The sequence below is a fragment of the Salvelinus sp. IW2-2015 genome, linkage group LG15 (genome assembly GCF_002910315.2).
Source record: "Salvelinus sp. IW2-2015 linkage group LG15, ASM291031v2, whole genome shotgun sequence".
In the NCBI taxonomy this organism is placed as follows: domain Eukaryota; kingdom Metazoa; phylum Chordata; class Actinopteri; order Salmoniformes; family Salmonidae; genus Salvelinus; species Salvelinus sp. IW2-2015.
In genome coordinates, this window is record NC_036855.1 from 12,020,574 (window position 1) to 12,038,214 (window position 17,641).

The 17,641-nt window shown below is 41.5% G+C and overlaps 1 protein-coding gene across 1 annotated transcript; it reads right to left on the reverse strand.

The window, feature by feature from the left end:
* Positions 1-960: 960 nt before the first annotated feature.
* On the reverse strand, positions 961-10,415 carry cyp1d1 (cytochrome P450, family 1, subfamily D, polypeptide 1). Its single transcript, XM_024001455.2, has 6 exons — positions 9,555-10,415; positions 4,997-5,120; positions 4,547-4,636; positions 3,586-3,709; positions 3,351-3,437; positions 961-2,496 (listed from the first exon to the last, which is right to left on the reverse strand). Exons 1-6 carry the CDS (start codon positions 10,413-10,415, stop codon positions 2,214-2,216), a joined length of 1,569 nt encoding a protein of 522 aa, XP_023857223.1. The 3' UTR covers positions 961-2,213.
* Positions 10,416-17,641: the final 7,226 nt, after the last annotated feature.

Sequence of the window (17,641 nt, forward strand, 5' to 3'; positions counted from 1 at the left end):
TCCAAATTGAATGAAAGTATTTTTTTCTGATATGTTCACCTTGAAAGTGGTCTAAAGTTGAGTTGAGTCCATTCTTCATTCCAATCATGCTCATTAGTTTCTCATATGGCTCATATACTGTAACAGGATCTATCATGTAAGAGATGGCATGGAGCCTTAACATGAAACCAGTTCAAATTTGAATTAATTTAATTGATTTATAAATTACTTGAGCTTATACAACTGTATTCAATCTGGGTAGCCTAGTGATTAGAGGAATTGGGCCAGTAACCGAAAGGTTGCTGGATCGAATCCCCGAGCTGATAAGGTAAAAATCTATCATTCTACTCCTGAACAAGGCAGTTAACACACTGTTCCTCGGTAGGCCGTCATTGTAAGTAAGAATTTGTTCTTAACTGACTTACCTAGTTAAATAAAGGTTAAATAAAAATCCACAGTCTGAGTTTTGTAAAACGGCCGCCCCACCACTTGTTTTGGTAAACAGTTGAGGGATGGGGCAGGAGAGATGTAACCACTCAAATTCATAGACGGAGCTTCGGATGCAAGGACTAATCAACCATGAGATGCTTTGAAGCTATACAATGTTTGTTTACAATTACATATTTACAAACAATGGAGTAAAACAAGTTTATTTTGGTTTCAGTTGGGTTTAGGCAGTTATGCTAAGCTTATGAGGCAAGTTACATTCTTCAAGAATCAGTCTTTGTAAACAGTGTATAGCTTAGAAATGTGTTTAAAATTATACTTTTTTATCTCAATCTATGAATTTGAAAGTGGCCACATATCTCCAGTCCCATCCCACAGCTTTGTACCAAACCAAGTGGGTAGGGCTGCCGTTTGGCTGAAACACGAATTAAGGATTGTACCTTTAATTCTGGAGAGAATGCCAGTGATTGTGACCAAAATAAAACAAAAACAAACTAATAATAACCACATACACAAACTTCCATCAGATTTTATTCTCAGTCGCACTTTTCAGATGCTAAATTAAGACAAAAAAGACTAACAAATGAAAAAATGTACATTTCACAAGACACGTGTTAACAGGCATCGTTAATATCGGATTTCAAAAAGGGGTGTATTGTCATCTGAATAAAGACATGTCTCTTAAATGGCTTCACTGCTGTGACATCTGTGGAATTCTTCTGGGAACATATACTGGCAATCAAGTTACAATAATGTAAGAAACAATTCTCATTCAAACACATAGTCATGGCTTTTCAGTGATAGTTTTATCTCATAAAATAGAACATCACAGCATCAAAATTAGAATTTTACAGACGTGTCTTATCTTTCATATTAACCTCTGAAAGAAGTCTGGTAGAATACAAAGACTGTGTCTAATATATTTTTTGAAATATATATATTTTTTAAAGGTGATGCTACTCGATCTCAGAGTATCACTGGCAACTACTTACAGTAGGAAGGGGAAAGGAGAGAGAAAGTGAGAAAGAGATCTCTTAAAACCCCGGAGTTACAGATGAAGAGGGGGGGGTGGAAGAGTGCGTTGAGTAGTAATGAACCCTGAGTGAACGCTGCATAGTGCCCAAGGCTCTGATCACTTATATAAAACAACACTTGCTCTATCCCTCCCTAAGCGTTTAGTTGAATTAATAACTACAGATAAGGATATTAATAAAAGGCATTTGTAATTATGTTTCACTTGATGAAGGTGGAAGGACCAATCACTGTCCCTAATAGTTAAAATAATACTGGGAATGGCCCTGTACCAATACCGTTTTCCAATAGGCATAGATATTCTAACATTACATGCATATTGAGATATCATAAAAATGCTAAGGTTACATATAGAATAGGTTTATCTTAAATATCTACAATAGGATATAACATACTTCAAATAAAATCTTAACAACTTCTAGGGAAATATCAATCCATTTGATGACCAATGAGGAAATGGATGTGAACAAATCCTTGGTTATGGCTACTTATACTATACTAATACTATTGCACACTTTGTACCGGCTTAACTCTGTCTTGACTCTTCACAGCTAGGAACTGTGTTTGTGTTTACAGTGGTAATGACGCCACTGCCAGGTAAAGATGTTGTGTTCAGTCTGTATAGTAAATATGTCTTGGTGTCTGAGTATCCATGGTTTCTGTGCGTTATGATGATGTGGGCAAGGTGTTGCCCAGTCAAGCCAGTTGTAGCCTTATTGTAGTTGGTGCCGTATGGCTTAACGGACAGGACGGATCTAGAGGCGTGACGAGACACTGATCCTGTAGGGGCGGGGCTTCATGGTGAGCCCAAAGTCGGTACTGAGGTCCAGCTCCTGTCCCGGAACATTCTCGATACACAGCCGATGGAGCAGTGTGGTCAGGAATACAAACATCTCCAACCGAGCGAACCCATCACCCAGGCAACGCCTTTTCCCCATCCCGAAGATCATGACCTTCTCTGTCAGGTCTTTGTTGAGCAGTCCCTCTTTACCCAGGAAGCGCTCGGGGCGGAACACGTCCGGGTCACCCCACAGATCTCTACAAATGAGGAAAATGACAGCCAACCATTCACAACCACAACAAAGTTGTGTTCATTAGAGCACACAAAGGAAAACGTTTCGTAACTTGGAAACAAAAATGAGCAGAGTCCAGATAGTCAGTCCCTCACTTTAGTCCCTCCCTGCTGGTTGGTGCCTAGTGAACATGACCAAGACCAGTTGAACACTCAAACACATGCAAATATATTGTGAGAGAGCTGACATCTCCAAAAGGTAATGTCACCTCCTCAGTGTTGGGGAGTAGTGAACTACATGTAGTTCAACTAGTAATATAGCTACATTTTGCTTTATCTTGGTGGTAGTTTAACTCAATTCAAATCTAGGTAGTGTTTTCAGTAGTTAATTACTTGTTTGCCATGTAGTGGTGTAGCTATAACTACTGGAACTACACACTACTTTTAAAAAAGGGGGGGGGAATTAGGCAAGAATTTTCTTTCTTTTTCGGCATCAGACCTGTTAAATTCTCACTTAAAATATAGTTTTTTTGTTTAATAGGCTAAATTACACAATCTGTTAACATCTAAACTCAGATAAAATCTGACTCCAGAGTGATCTGTTCTTACAATTTGTAGTCTATGACATTTCAGATTTAGATATGATAATTCTTCACAAAGTAGTTTGGATGTAGTGAACTACTTTTCCAAAGTAACTTCAGTTAAGTAAACTATATGTTTCTTAAGGGTAGCTTTACTGTAGCTTAACCTCTTCCATTCTGAAGTAATTGGTAACTTGGCCAGCTATACTTTCAAAGTAACTTCCCCAACACTGCACAAAGGACTAAAATGTAACATAAATTGAGATGTGTGCTTTAAAACATATACAGATAACACTCACATGTCATGATTAACCTGATACTGATTGATGAAGACACAGGTGTCCTTTGGAATGAAGTATCCATTGAGTGTGATGTTTTGTGTGGTGCTTAAGGGAAGAAAAGCACGGGGGAAAAATACTATGTAAATCTCAACTTTCCCAGAGATAACGCTTTGACCTGAACATGCTAACAGACAGGCACCATGCAGATGTAAATATTACAAATTGTTACTGTGACTGTTAGTCAGAGCCTCACCAGTGTGGTATGGTGAAAGGGACATAGGATGTGTGACGGAACACCTCGTATAAGAAGGACTCGGTAAAAGGCATCCTGGGCTTGTCTTCAAACCGAGGTAGTCTGGATGGGCCAATGTGGTCGTCTGAACCAGAGAAAGGCAAAAACATACAGTCACAATCAAAATACCTCGGTGAAGAAAGTGACAAGAAAATAATGTACCTGAAAGTGAAAATAGAGAGAAAAGGATCAGCGACATTACAGAGGCAATCAGAACAAGTGAGACCCAGGAAGAAAGAAAGACGATTGGATTATTGCCATCTAGTCTTACATTTCCATTCGCAAGTAAGGGGATGATTTGTGTGGCGTGATTCTCGTATGGTGCAATACCCCTGCGTGTGATCCCCTTTGTTCCTGTCAGAGTAGACTGTCCAAGTATCCAACATCTCTCTCTCTTTTCTCTCTCTCTGTCTCTGTGAATGTATCGTGCTTACTGAACAGACTGTACCAGTTTTCTCAGCCCACTTCAAAAATTGCTCCGGCGTTGGCGAATTCATGACCTTTTGCGTGTTACCATGGCGAGCAATGGTCTCTAGCCATTGAGGACGGAATGGGGGGGTAGGGTGGGGGGACGCGTCTCTCAAAGATTAGATCATTGTGTGGAACTGCACAGACGGCCTATCAAACTGGCAAACTGGCTGGTACTGTAGGAGACTCTGCTCATTAGGATGTGCTGTTTGACAACACAGGAAGTACTTTCATTCATAAAACTCCTGAACTCTCACCTATTTTTATAAAACAAAGTGATTATTCTTAACAAGTAAAGCAGACACACAAGCAGGCGTACAAAGAGACTAAGTATAAGGAGACAAGAAGTCCATTTAGCGCTACAAGGGCAGACAGTACAGTATTACAGTTTTCTATAGGAAAAGTACTGTTCAGTCATACAGGAAGAAGTATTACTACACAGGATGTACAGTACCAATCTCCTGGTGTATTTTGACCTGGATGTCAGGAAACTTGATGAGGTATAAGAGGCTCCACTGTAAACCAGCTATGATGGTATCGAATCCTGTAATGTAAAAAAAACTCATATGTAACGTTAGTTACAATCGTCGTTATCACCGTCGTATCTATGCTATGAACGCCAACTTAATGAAGTTGCTCTAGAGTTGGTCTGTTCAAACGTATTGTTCAACCCATCACTGCTGGGAATGGTGATCCTCCAGAAGAAAAATACATCTGGATTTGGAAATCGAGTCTCAGCAAACATACTACAGCCACAGCCCTGAAATCGCCATAATACCAAGGTCTGTTTATAAACTTCTTGTAAAGAATTAACGTACTGTGTAATAGCCTAGTGTTAATATGCTGTTTATAAGCAGAGCTTCAAATCATTTGTTGCCAAACTTCTCTGTTCCATCTCTCTCACCTGCTCCAAAGATGTCGATGACAGTGTGTATGATCTGGGAGTTGGACAGCACTGCGGTGTCTTCATCCTCTTGCCGCTCCTCACAGAGGGCAATCAGAGCATCTGTGATGTCACGTATACAGTCCTGGAAACACACACATCATCACAGCTTTAGTTAACACTTTACTTTACACTCTACTTAATACCTGCAGCTGTATTTGTATTTGTATTTATTAGGGATCCCCATTATCGCCAGCAGCATACCACCCTGCATACTTCCCTGCATTGCTTCTGAAGCTAAGCAGGGTTGGTCCTGGTCAGTCCCTGGATGGGAGACCAGATGCTGTTGGAAGTGGTGTTGGAAGTGGTGTTGGAGGGCCAGTAGGAGGCACTCTTTCCTCTGGTCAAAAAAAAAAAATCCCAATCCCAAAGTGTAGGGTGCTGTCTTTCAGATGGGATGTTAAACGGGGGTCCGTCATTAAAGATCCCATGGCACTTATTGTAAGAGTAGGGGTGTTAACCCTGGTGTCCTGGCTAAATTCCCAATCTGGCCCTCAAACCATCATGGTCACCTAATAATCCCCAGTTTACAATTGGCTCATTCATCCCCCTCCTCTCCCCTGTAACTATTCCCCAGGTTGTTGCTGTAAATGAGAACGTGTTCTCAGTCAACTTACCTGGTAAAATAATGGATAAAAAAAAAAAATCTGCTGCCAAGGCAGATAAAACAGTACATTGTATTACACCACTATATTTCTGCAATACAAAATGTATAATACTACTGTGTTGAGTGTGTATGCTAGCACTTGTGTGTGAATTCTTGTGTGTGTCTCTTCACTGTTCCATAAGGTGTATTTTTATCTGATTCTACTGCTTGCATCAGTTACCTGATGTGGAATAGAGTTCCATGTAGTTATAGCTCTATGTAGTACTATGCGCATTCCATAGTCTGTTCTGGACCTGGGGGTTGTGAAGAAATCTCTGGTGACATGTCTTGTGGGATATGCATGGGTGTCCGAGTTGTGTTCTAGTAGTGTAAAGAGCTCAGTGCATTCAGCTCGTCAACACTTCTTACAAAAACAAGTAGTGATGAAGTCAATCTCTCCTCCACTTTGAGCCATGAGAGATTGACATATATATATAATTAATGTTAGCCGCCTGTGTACTTTTAAGGGCCAGCCGTGATGCCCTGTGGTGAGCCAATTGTAATTTTCCAAAGTCCCTCTTTGTGGCACCTGACCACATGACTGAACAGTAGACAAAACTTGCACCCGTAGGACCTGCCTTGTTGATAGTGTTGTTAAGAAGGCAGAGCAGCGCTTTATTATGGACAGACCTTTCCCCATTTCAGCTACTGTTGCACCAATATGTTTTGAACATGACAGTTTAATGCTGTAATGCTTTAAAACGTATTAAAAGCACGTACAGTACCAGTCAAAAGTTTGGACACACCTACTCATTCAAGGGTTTTTCTTTATGCTTACTATTTTCTACATTGTAGAACAGTAGTGAAGACATCAAAACTATGAAATAAAACATATGGAATCATATAGTAACCAAAAAAGTGTTGAACAAATCAAAATATATTTTAGATTTTAGATTCTTCAAAGTAACCACCCTTTGTTTGATGACAGCTTTGCACACTCTTGTCATTCTCTCAACCAGCTTCACCTGGAATGCTTTTCCAACAGTCTTGAAGTTCCCACATATGCTGAGCACTTGTTGGCTGCTTTTTCTTCACTCTGGGGTCCAACTCATCCCAAACCATCTCAATTGTGTTGGGGTCGGGTGATTGTGGAGGCCAGGTCATCTCATGCAGCACTCCATCACTCACCTTCTTGGTGAAATAGCCTTTACACAGCCTGGAGGTGTGTTGGTTCATTGTCCTGTTAAAAAACAATTGATAGTCCCATTAAGCACAAACCAGATGGGATGGCATATCACTGTAGAATGCTGTGGTAGCCATGCTGGTTAAGTGTGCCTTGAATTCTAAATAAATCACAGACAGTGTCACCAGCAAAGCACCCCCACACCATCACACCTTCTCCTCCATGCTTCACGGTGGGAACTACACATCATCTGTTCACCTACTCAAAGACGCGCCGGTTGGAACCAAATATCTCAAATTTGGATTTCCTCCGGTCTAATGTCCATGGCTCGGGTTTCTTGGCCCAAGTAAGTCTCTTCTCCTTATTAGTCTCCTTTAGTAGTGGTTTCTTTGCAGAAATACTGACCATGAAGGCCTGATTTACGCAGTCTTCTCTGAACAGTTGATGTTGAGATATGTCTGTTACTTGAACTCTGTGAAACATTTATTTGGGCTGCAATTTCTGAGGCTGTGTCACGTTCCTGACCTGTTTTCTCTTGTTTTGTATGTGTTTATTGGTCAGGGCGTGAGCGGGGTGGGCATTTCTATGTGTTGTGTTTCTATGTTGGGTTAAAGGGTTGCCTGGTATGGCTCTCAATTAGAGGCAGGTGTTTGGCATTTCCTCTGATTGAGAGTCATATTAAGGTAGGTTGTTCTCACTGTTTGTTTGTGGGTGATTGTCTCCTGTGTCTTTCGTGTCAGTGTATGTGCACCACACGGGACTGTTTTGGCTGTTCGTTCGTTTGATGTAGTCTGTTCCTGTTCGTGAGTTCTGCGTGTAGTATGTAAGTTCCATGTTCAGGTCTGTCTACGTCGTGTTTGTTATTTTGTAATTTTCAAGTGTTTTCGTGTTCATTTCGTATTTCAATAAATATCATTTATGTCATCATACCTCGCTGCGTGTTGGTCCGACCCATGCTCCTCCTCTTCGGATGAAGAGGAGGAGGAACGCCGTAACAGGCTGGTAACTCTAATGAACTTATCGTCTGCAACTCTGAATCTTCCTTTCCTGTGGCGGTCCTCATGAGAGCAAGTTTCATTACAGTGCTTGATGGTTTTTGCGACTGCACTTGAAGAAAGTTGTTGACATTTTCCGAATTGAGTGACCTTCATGTCTTCAAGTAATGATGGACTGTCGTTTCTCTTTACTTATTTGAGCTGTTCTTGCCATAATAAGGACTTGGTCTTATACCAAATAGGGCTATCTCCTGTATACCACGCCTACATTGTCACAACACAACTGATGGTCTGAAACGCATGAAGGAAATAAATTCCCCAAATTAGCTTTTAACAAGGCACACCTGTTAATTGAAATGCATTCCAGGTGACTACCTCATGAAGCTGTTTGAGAGAACCACAAGAGTGTGCAAAGCTGTCATCAAGGCAAAGGGTGGCTACTTTGAAGAATAGAAAATATATTTTGATTTGTTTAACACTTTTTTGGTTACTGCAAGATTCCATATGTGTTATTTCATAGTTTTTGTGCCTTTGCTATTATTCTGCAATGTAGAAAATAGTAAAAATGAAGAAAAACCCTTGAATGAGTAGGTGTGTCCAAACTTGTGGCTGGTACTGTATGAGCCTTTATAATGTCTAATAATAAGGCTTATATGTTATGTCTCTCTAAGTAAGCCTATACATGTGGCTAGTCCTAACCTAGCCACTCCAGGTTATATCTGTGTCATATTCCAAATACTGATTTCAAATTAAATGTAATCCTTTCAAATTCACAAAACCCTCATACACAACCCGCCAATCAAATGTACCATCAAATTGTGAGAGTGAGACTGACAGTAAATGACAGCATCTTCTAGAAAACATGTGAGCCTGGGTCTTCCACCAGATTGATAATTCCTCATTAAAGAGTGCGTGCGAGCATTTTAGCCCCTGCGCAAGAACAAAGGTTCACTTTAGCCTCACCCGATATATATAAGCCTGGTCTGGCCTGTCCTCCTACCTAGAGTATAGGTCTCTTATATTGTAGCTCAACTATTTCAATATTTCAAATAACTACCTGTTCAATGTATTCCCTACTGTAATATACAACCTGTTATATGTAACCTAAAATCACAAGCAAAAACATGCTTTCCAAAAAGGAACTTTCCTTTCTACCTAAATCTACCTCTGCTCATGCTATATCTCCCTCACTCTATCCCATCTCTTCCTTTCTTTCCCCCCTGCATTATTCCTTCTCTCTCTGTCTATCCCTCTAGCACTGAAACAGATCCCTCAATGACTGGCTGGTTTTCTGTGCCTCTGTACCAGAATCTGATTGCACAGATCATATCTTTCTAACAGTTTACTTATCTACCAAATTCAGTCTAAATGTCATATGAAAATAGAGATTTCTCTACAAGTTGTCTGCAAAAATGATTACTGTCAACTTTCTGTTTCAGTGAATACACATTACAGAATATACGCCTCTAGGCAATAGTTTTAATAGCACATGTATCAACATATCTTACCTCTGTCTCAAGCTGTAACAGTAGAACGGTTGAATGTCAATTGGATATCTTATCATACATTGCAATATTATCATACCGTCTGCTTTCAGGGTCTGTTCATTAAACACCAAACAGAAGAAAACTGAAACAGGGAGGGACTACGTGGACTTGTCCCAAAAAGGACTAATTTTTAATTTTCCACTGAAAAACTTTATAAAACGTTTTCTGTGGCATGCTCTAATTTGCATGACCCAGGTGTGGCTCAAACCTTGTCAAAGGTCTCCAGGTGCTCCTCAATGTTGTGTTCCATGAAGCTGTTCATTCTCCTGATGTGCTGGACCATCTTACGCAGGGACGGGCTCGGCAGGTAGCGGAACACAGGGAAGAAGTCGGCCATGTTGCCTGCAGCGAAGATCCGCAACACCTCATTGTTGATGTGCACAATAGTGAGGAACTCCTTGTCATTGTAGTCATACCTCTTCCCGAAACACAGAGCACACACCACATTGGCCACCGACATAACCAGCGGGACCACAGGGTCCAGACCTAGCCCCTCGCTCGCCTCTGATCGCTCCCAAATGGCCTCCACCATCCCAGCTGCCTCAGCGCACACGTGCTCCTCTAGCAGACAGGTGGTGTCGGGACCCTGCGGCTCTGCCTGCGAGAAGGAGCGTAGGGCGTTCTTGCAGAGCTTCTTGTGGAGCACCCAGGCGGGGCCATACTTCTCACTGAAGGTCATGCTGGTGCCATTGGCCACGGCAGAGAAGGTGAAGAGGTCAGGGCGTCCAGCGAAAGCCTCACCCTGCCGAACCAGCGCCTGCCTAATGGTGGCATAGCCGCTAAGCACCACCACAACAAGGGAGCCCATACGCATCTGGAAGACGTCTCCGTACTGCAGCCGGAGATGCGTCAGTGACAGGTGGATCTGGTCGCCCATCTGGAACAGGTTACCCACCAGGGGCCAGGGGGTCGGCCCCGGTGGCAGGGTGCCTTTGGGGTGTCCCGCACCCTCTCGCTTGCGGCCCCTGAGAGCCACTAGAAGCAGGGTGAGGGTACAGAGAGCCATGGTGACTCCGGAGAGGGACATACTGAGGCCATCCTTGGGGAATATCCCAAATGTCAGCCTCATATTGCCGTCTGAGAGCTCCCCAGCCAGGACAGAAGCACTAAGACACAAACTAGAATCTGGAAGAGAGAGTGAAAACAAATACTTTATCACTTTCATAAACATGAAAGAAAAAGAAAGAAAGATAATCTGTTCAGAATAGTCCTGTATGAGAACACAACTGTTTAGGTTTTTATTTCACAGAAATAAGAATCTATGATTTTATGGCAATAAGAAAATAAAGTGGTATCTCCCAATGAACTACCAACATGTAGCCTACTTTTGTTTAACAAGTAGTCAATGCATAAATTTGATGACCAAAAGACAATGATATGTTACTCACCAGACGCGAGCAGTGAAAGTTCTCTTAAGTTGGAGACTGTCTAATGAGTGCAGTTTGACCTACTGCAATGCAAATTGCCGGGGGACGCAAAACTGGATACACTTTGCAAGAGGACTGGCGCTAGTCAGGGCCAAGTACCACGAGAGGCAGCGACAAGATCAGCCTATTTAAGCAGACACTGCAAACTGGTGAGCATTCAATTGAACAACTTCATAGAGCTTGATCTAGCATCCCAGCCCATTATCAGCCTGAAAATGTCACCCTGGCACGTTTTTGCAAAAAGTTAAAATGTCACAGTAGCTGATGTTTTCTCAATACAATGCAGTTAATGGAAAAAGATGAGTGTCACAGGGTTGATGTTTATCTCAGTACATTCAATGGGAAAAGATAAGCATCAGCCAATTTAATCTTGTCAATAAATTGCAGTCAATGGGAAAATATGAGCTTTAAAGAGTTGATGCCTAAGTGAAAACATTGCATTCAATGGGAGAAGATTAGCATCACAATATGGATACATAGAGAAAGGCCTCACAGAAAATACACACTCCTCTCTCGCTCTGTCTCTCTCTTTTTTAATCTATTTTTCCCTCCTGTCTATCTCTCTCTTCCCACCTCCCTTCTTCAACCTCTCCCTCTCTCTCTCCCCTCTCTCTCCCCCCTCCCCCTCCCTCTCCATTATACCTACCTTCATTCTTCCCTCTAACCTATTTCTGTCCCTCCTCTTTCTCCCTCTTCTCTTTCCCAACTCCACCTCTCTCTCCACTTTCCCACCTCCACAGACAGGATATTCACTCATAGATATGCATCAAGGGTATTGGACCATGAAGTGCATTTGGAAAGTATTCAGACCCCGTCCCTTTTTCCACCTTTCGTTACATTACAGCCTTATTCTAAAATTTAATAAATACATTTTCCCTCATGAATCTACACACAATAGCCCATATTGACAAAGCCAAAACAGGTTTTAAGAAAATAAAAACAGAAATACCTTATTTACATAAGTATTCAGACCCTTTGCTATGAGACTCGAAATTGAGCTCAGGTGCACCCTGTTTCCATTGATCATCCTTGAGATGTGTCTACAACTTGATTGGAGTTCACCTGTGGTAAATTCAAATGATTGGACATGATTTGGAAAGGCACACATATATAAGGTCCCACAGTTGACAGTGCATGTCAGAGCAAAAATCAAGCCATGAGGTTGAAGGAATTGTCTGTAGAGCTCTGAGACATCATTGTGTTGAGGCAACGATCTTGGGAAGGGTACCAAAAAATGTCTGCAGCACTCCACCAATCAGGCCTTTATGGTTGAGTGGCTAGACAAAAGCCACTCCTCAGGAAAAGGCACATGACAGCCCGCTTGGAGTTTGCCAAAAGGAACCTAAAGGACGTTCAGACCATGAGAAACAAGATTCTCTGGTCTGATGAAACCAAGATTGAACTCTTTGGCCTGAATGCCAAGAGTCAGGTCTGGAGGAAACCTGGCACAATCCCTACAGTGAAGCATGGTGGTGGCAGCATCATGCTGTGGGGATGTTTGTCAGTGGCAGGGACTGGGAATCTAGTCAGGATCAAGGGAAAGATGAACAGAGCAAAGTACAGAGAGATCCTTGATGAAACCTGCTCCAGAGCGCTCAGGACCTCAGACTAGTGCGAAGGTTCACCTTCCAAAAGGACAATGACCCTAAGCACACAGCCAAGACAATGCAGGAGTGGCTTCGGGACAAGTCTCTGAATGTCCTTCAGTGACCCAGCTAGAGCCCGGACTTGAACTCGAACGAACATCTCTGTTGAGACCTGAAAATAGCTGTCCAGCTCAATACCTTGACTTTGTTGTCCTTAAGCCACTTTGCCACAACTTTGGAAGTATGCTTGGGGTCATTGTCCATTTGGAAGACCCATTTGCAACCAAGCTTTAACTTTCTGACTGATGCCTTGAGATGTTGCTTCAATAGATCCACATAGTTTTCCTTCTCATGATGCCATCTATTTTGTGTGTGCACCAGTCCCTCCTGCAGCAAAACAACATGATGCTGCCACCACCGTGCTTCACGGTTGGGATGGTGTTCTTCGGCTTGCAAGCCTCCCACTTTTTCCTCCAAACATAACAATGGTCATTATGGCCAAACAGTTTTATTTTTGTTTCATCAGACCAGAGGACATTTCTCCAAAAAGTATGATCTTTGTGCCAATGTGCAGTTGCAAACCGTAGTCTAGCATTTTATGGCGGTTTTGGAGCAGTGGCTTCTTCCTTGCTGAGCGGCCTTTCAGGTTATGTCGATATAGGACTCGTTTTACTGTGGATATAGATAATTTTGTACCTGTTTCCTCCAGCATCTTCACAAGGTCCTTTGCTGTTGTTCTTGGATTGATTTGCACTTTTCGTACCAAAGTACGTTCATCTCTATTAGACAGAACGCATGTCCTTCCAGAGCGGTATGACGGCTGCGTGGTCCCATGGTGTTTACGCTTGCGTACTATTGTACTATTTGCGTATCAGTTCATGAACCATGTCAAAAATCTCTTCCCAACTATTTTGGAATCTATGTGGCACGGCTGTCAATTTTTTGGGTCCTTAAATTAAGCTGGTATACTTTCTTATTGATCATGATTTTCTTTAATCAATTATGGTCTTCAATGCAGGGCCGACAGACAAGTTCCTTACCTTTTCCCCTGTCCACTTTCCTCTTCCATTTTTGCAGTAATGCTGCAATTAGTTGGTTGTAATTCTGGGTAGAGCGGACATTTCCATATGTTTTTGTTAGCTGCATGTATGACATAACTCCACCAGTCGTAATTATGATATAATTTACGAAGAGTATACCTTTTAATTTTTTTTATTTCTAAGAATAATGTTTTTTTAATCAATTAGTATATTTGAGTTTAAACACGATATTTTTGTAGTATTTATCTGTCTTTACTGGTGGATTACATTGAAATTGCAACCAACTTTCTATGGATTGTTTTAAAAATAGCGATATTTGGGAGATGATTTCCTTTTCAAATAACTGAAAGTGAGAGGTTGTAAACTGAATAAAGGGGAAAAGGCCTTTCTTGAACATAGGGTACACATTTTCTAGAGAACCAGTTTGGATTTAAGTATAATTTTTGTATGACTGAAGCCTTTAGTGAGAGGACCAATGCTTTTCTGCCCTCCGAATTCATATTCATTATATAAATAGGCCCGTTTAATTTTGTCTGGCTTGCCATTCCAAATAAATTATAATCTTTTTTTCTCATATAATTAAAAAAAACTTCACTAGGTGGAGGCAAGACCATAAGCAAATTGTTAAACTAGGATATGACTAAAGAGTTAATCAGCGTGATTGTTTTATACAAATAGAAAGGTATTTGCCTTTCCATGGTAATAAGATCTTATCTATTTTTGCTAACTTTCTATTAAAATGTTTTTGAATGATATCATTTCTTTCTTTCGGGATATGTATACCAAGTATATCCATATCACCATCACACCATTCTATTGATAAACTACATGACAATGTAAAAGTTTTATTTTTTAGTGACCCAATATGAAATATAGTAAGTACACTTATCATAATTTGGTTGTAATCCAGAGAGGTTAGAACATTTTTCTAGATCCTCTATGAGGCTGTGGAGGGATCCAAGTTGTGGATTTAAAAGAAAACATGAATAATCAGCTTACAATGACACCTTTGTTTTTAAGCCATGTATTTCTAATCTCTTGATATTATTGTTGGATCTGATTTTAATAGCTAACATTTCGATGGCCATAATAAATATATATGCCGATAGTTTTACTCCTCTTGACAGTTTTCAACTTTCTGAGAAGTAGCATTATTTACTATTTTACACCTAGGGTGTCACACCCTGATCTGTTTCACCTGTCTTTGTGCTTGTCTCCACCCCCCTCCAGGTGTCGCCCATCTTCTTCATTATCCCCAGTGTATTTATACCTGTGTTCTCTGTTTGTCTGTTGCCAGTTCGTTTTGTTGTGTGAAACCTACTGGCATTTTCCCCCCTTGCGCCTGTCTGTTCTAGTTCCTGTTTACTAGTTTTTCCCGGTTTTGACAATTCTGCCTGCTCTGGCCCTGAGACTGCCTGCCGTTCTGGACCTTTTGCACCCTATCTGGATTACTGCCTTCTGCCTGCCCTTGACCTGTCGTTTTGCCTGCCCCTGTACTAGTAATAATCTTTTGTTACTTTGACACGGTCTGCATCTGGGTCTTACCTGAAACGTGATAGTACGAACTGGCCAGCACGTCATCCGGATCCATGGACTGCCAGTAGACGTGGTCTACGACCAGGGTCCTCAGTTCTCGTCCCGGTTCTGGAAGGCATTCTGCACACTCATTGGGTCGTCGGCTAGCCTGTCCTCCGGGTTCCACCACCAGTCCAACGGCCGGGTGGAGTCCCGCAAACTCCCCCCCTGCTTCATTGTCTCTTTCACCATCTCCAAGATCATTAGCCGCTCTGCTGTTTCTCTTCTGTTGCCCCATACCCTCCGTATCCATCCCACTTTTCATGTCTCTAGGATTAAACCTATGACTCACAGCCCTTTGTCTCCTGTTTCTGCCTGTCCTGACCCCGAGCCTGCCTGCTGTTCTGTACCTTATTGATTCTGCCCTGGATTACGGACCTCTGCCTGCCTTTGACCTGTCTTTTGCCTGCCCCCTGTTTGGGTCAATAAACATCTGTGACTCTAGCTGTCTACATCTGGGTCTTATCCTGAGTTCTGAGAGACAAAGTATTCTGAGGAATGTTCAGAGTGGTCTTTTTATGGATTATTTGAGAAATGATAAGTATTAAATCATTGCACAGGACTTGACTTACCCCTAACCAATAGAGCTAATAAATGCTTAGAAGATTTCCTCCACCCTAGTAATGCATTTTGAAATAAGACCATACCCTGTCAAATAGAACCAATGTTGAACATGATTTTCATTCAATGGGAGAAGATTAGCATCACAATATGGATACATAGAGAAAGGCCTCACAGAAACATGATTTTCTGTTAACTAAACTTAAAAGGCTCCAATCTATTGTACTCCCGATGGAGTTTTTTTAATATCCCAAATGATGACATTCTAAACCAACTCGTGAGTAGGCAAAATTGATACTGCATCTGTTTCCCTGTTATCTCAGGTGCCAAACTTATTATGGACCAAGTGCGACATCTCCTGGGGATGGAGACAGTGCAACCCAGTTACAGTTTTTCTCAATTGCTAAAACACTAAAACCCATTGGCTGAACAAAGTTCTCAGTTGCCTGGACTCATTTAGCTAATTATGCAGTCTGTTATGCAGTCAATACCTTAAACCATTTCACATGGTAAAACACAATTTGCAGATCTCACTTAGACTTTTCAGCAAAACTCTAAACACATTCTCATTCTCAAAACACATTCTGCACTCTAATGCACATGTCATCCATACTGGTAAACACAAGTGGCAACAATCAAATACAAATAGAGAACACATGTCATTGATTGAACACAACCACTCAAAATTGATTTAACTTGTTTCAAATGATGTGACACAACCAATATAAGCCAGTTCAGAGAGCAAACAGGTTGTTGAAGGTGGGAAGGAGAAATTCTGAGAATGGATAGAAGAAACAATGTGAGAGGACGAGGACGAGTTCGTATGCGAGGTGGGCGACGAGGAGGAAGAGGAGGAGGAGGGCAAGAAAGAGGAAGAGGACGAAGAGGAAGACAAAGAGTGGAAATATGTGATGAAATTCGAGCATTAGTTATAGACCATGTTCTTGTCCATGGACTGACAATGAGGGAAGCAGGACTTAGAGTGCAACCCAATTTGAGCCGATTTTCTGTGTCCACCATAGTAAGGACATTCAGAGAAGAGAACAGGTACAGTATACTACTGTATTTTTGTAATTGCAAATTTACTGTACTACACTATATGCAGCTGTTTCAATAGACATTTGTAAAGTTAATCACTATGTATTGTACTGCATGAATATGTTTTGTAACTGCACAACTACTTTTTGTAGAATTGCAAGGCTGCCACATGCAGGTGGAAGGACTGCTGTATTCACTCGGGAGCAAGAGGCCGTTATAGTTGGCATGGTCCTTCAAGATAATGCAATACGACTCAGAGAAATCCAGGAACGAGTGATACAAGACAACACACACTTCCAGGGAATCGACAGTGTGAGCATTTCCTCAATTGACTGTGTCCTCCATCGTAGCAGGATGCGAATGAAACAAGTATACAGAGTACCTTTTGAGCGCAACTCACCAAGGGTGAAAGAACTGCGAGCTCAGTATGTGCAAGTAAGTGTACATTCATAAACATTTACTGTAATCCAGATTGTCTACAGTACTAACATATACTATGTGAATGACATTACTCTTCAGTACATACAATGTATGTGAATCAGAAGCCTAATTGTACTCTACAGTATAGCACTGTCTCTGTATGACTTACAAAATCCTACATACAGTATATTGTATTTCTACACAGACAATATTTGACTTGGAATCCTTGGACAGACCCCATGAGTTTCCATCTTTGTCGATGAAGCAGGCTTCAATCTAACAAAGAGGAGAAGGAGAGGCCGAAACATGATTGGACAGCGGGCATTGTTGAAGTCCCTGGTCACCGAGGTAGCAATGTCACAATCTGTGCTGCTATCAGCAACCATGGTGTTCTACATCATGAGATATTTTAAGAGATATTTTTTTTGAGCAGCAGGTTCAAGAGCAGCAGGGTCAAGAGCTAAATGAGAATCCCATTCCACCTATGTGATTGTGTGGGACAATGTCAGTTTCCACCGAGCTGCTCAGGTAAGGGAATGGTTAAACATCAATGGGCAGTTTAGAACTTGTTCCTCCCTCATACTCGCCTTTCCTGAATCCGATTGAGGAGTTTTTCTCCTCTTGGAGATGGAAAGTGTATGATAGACA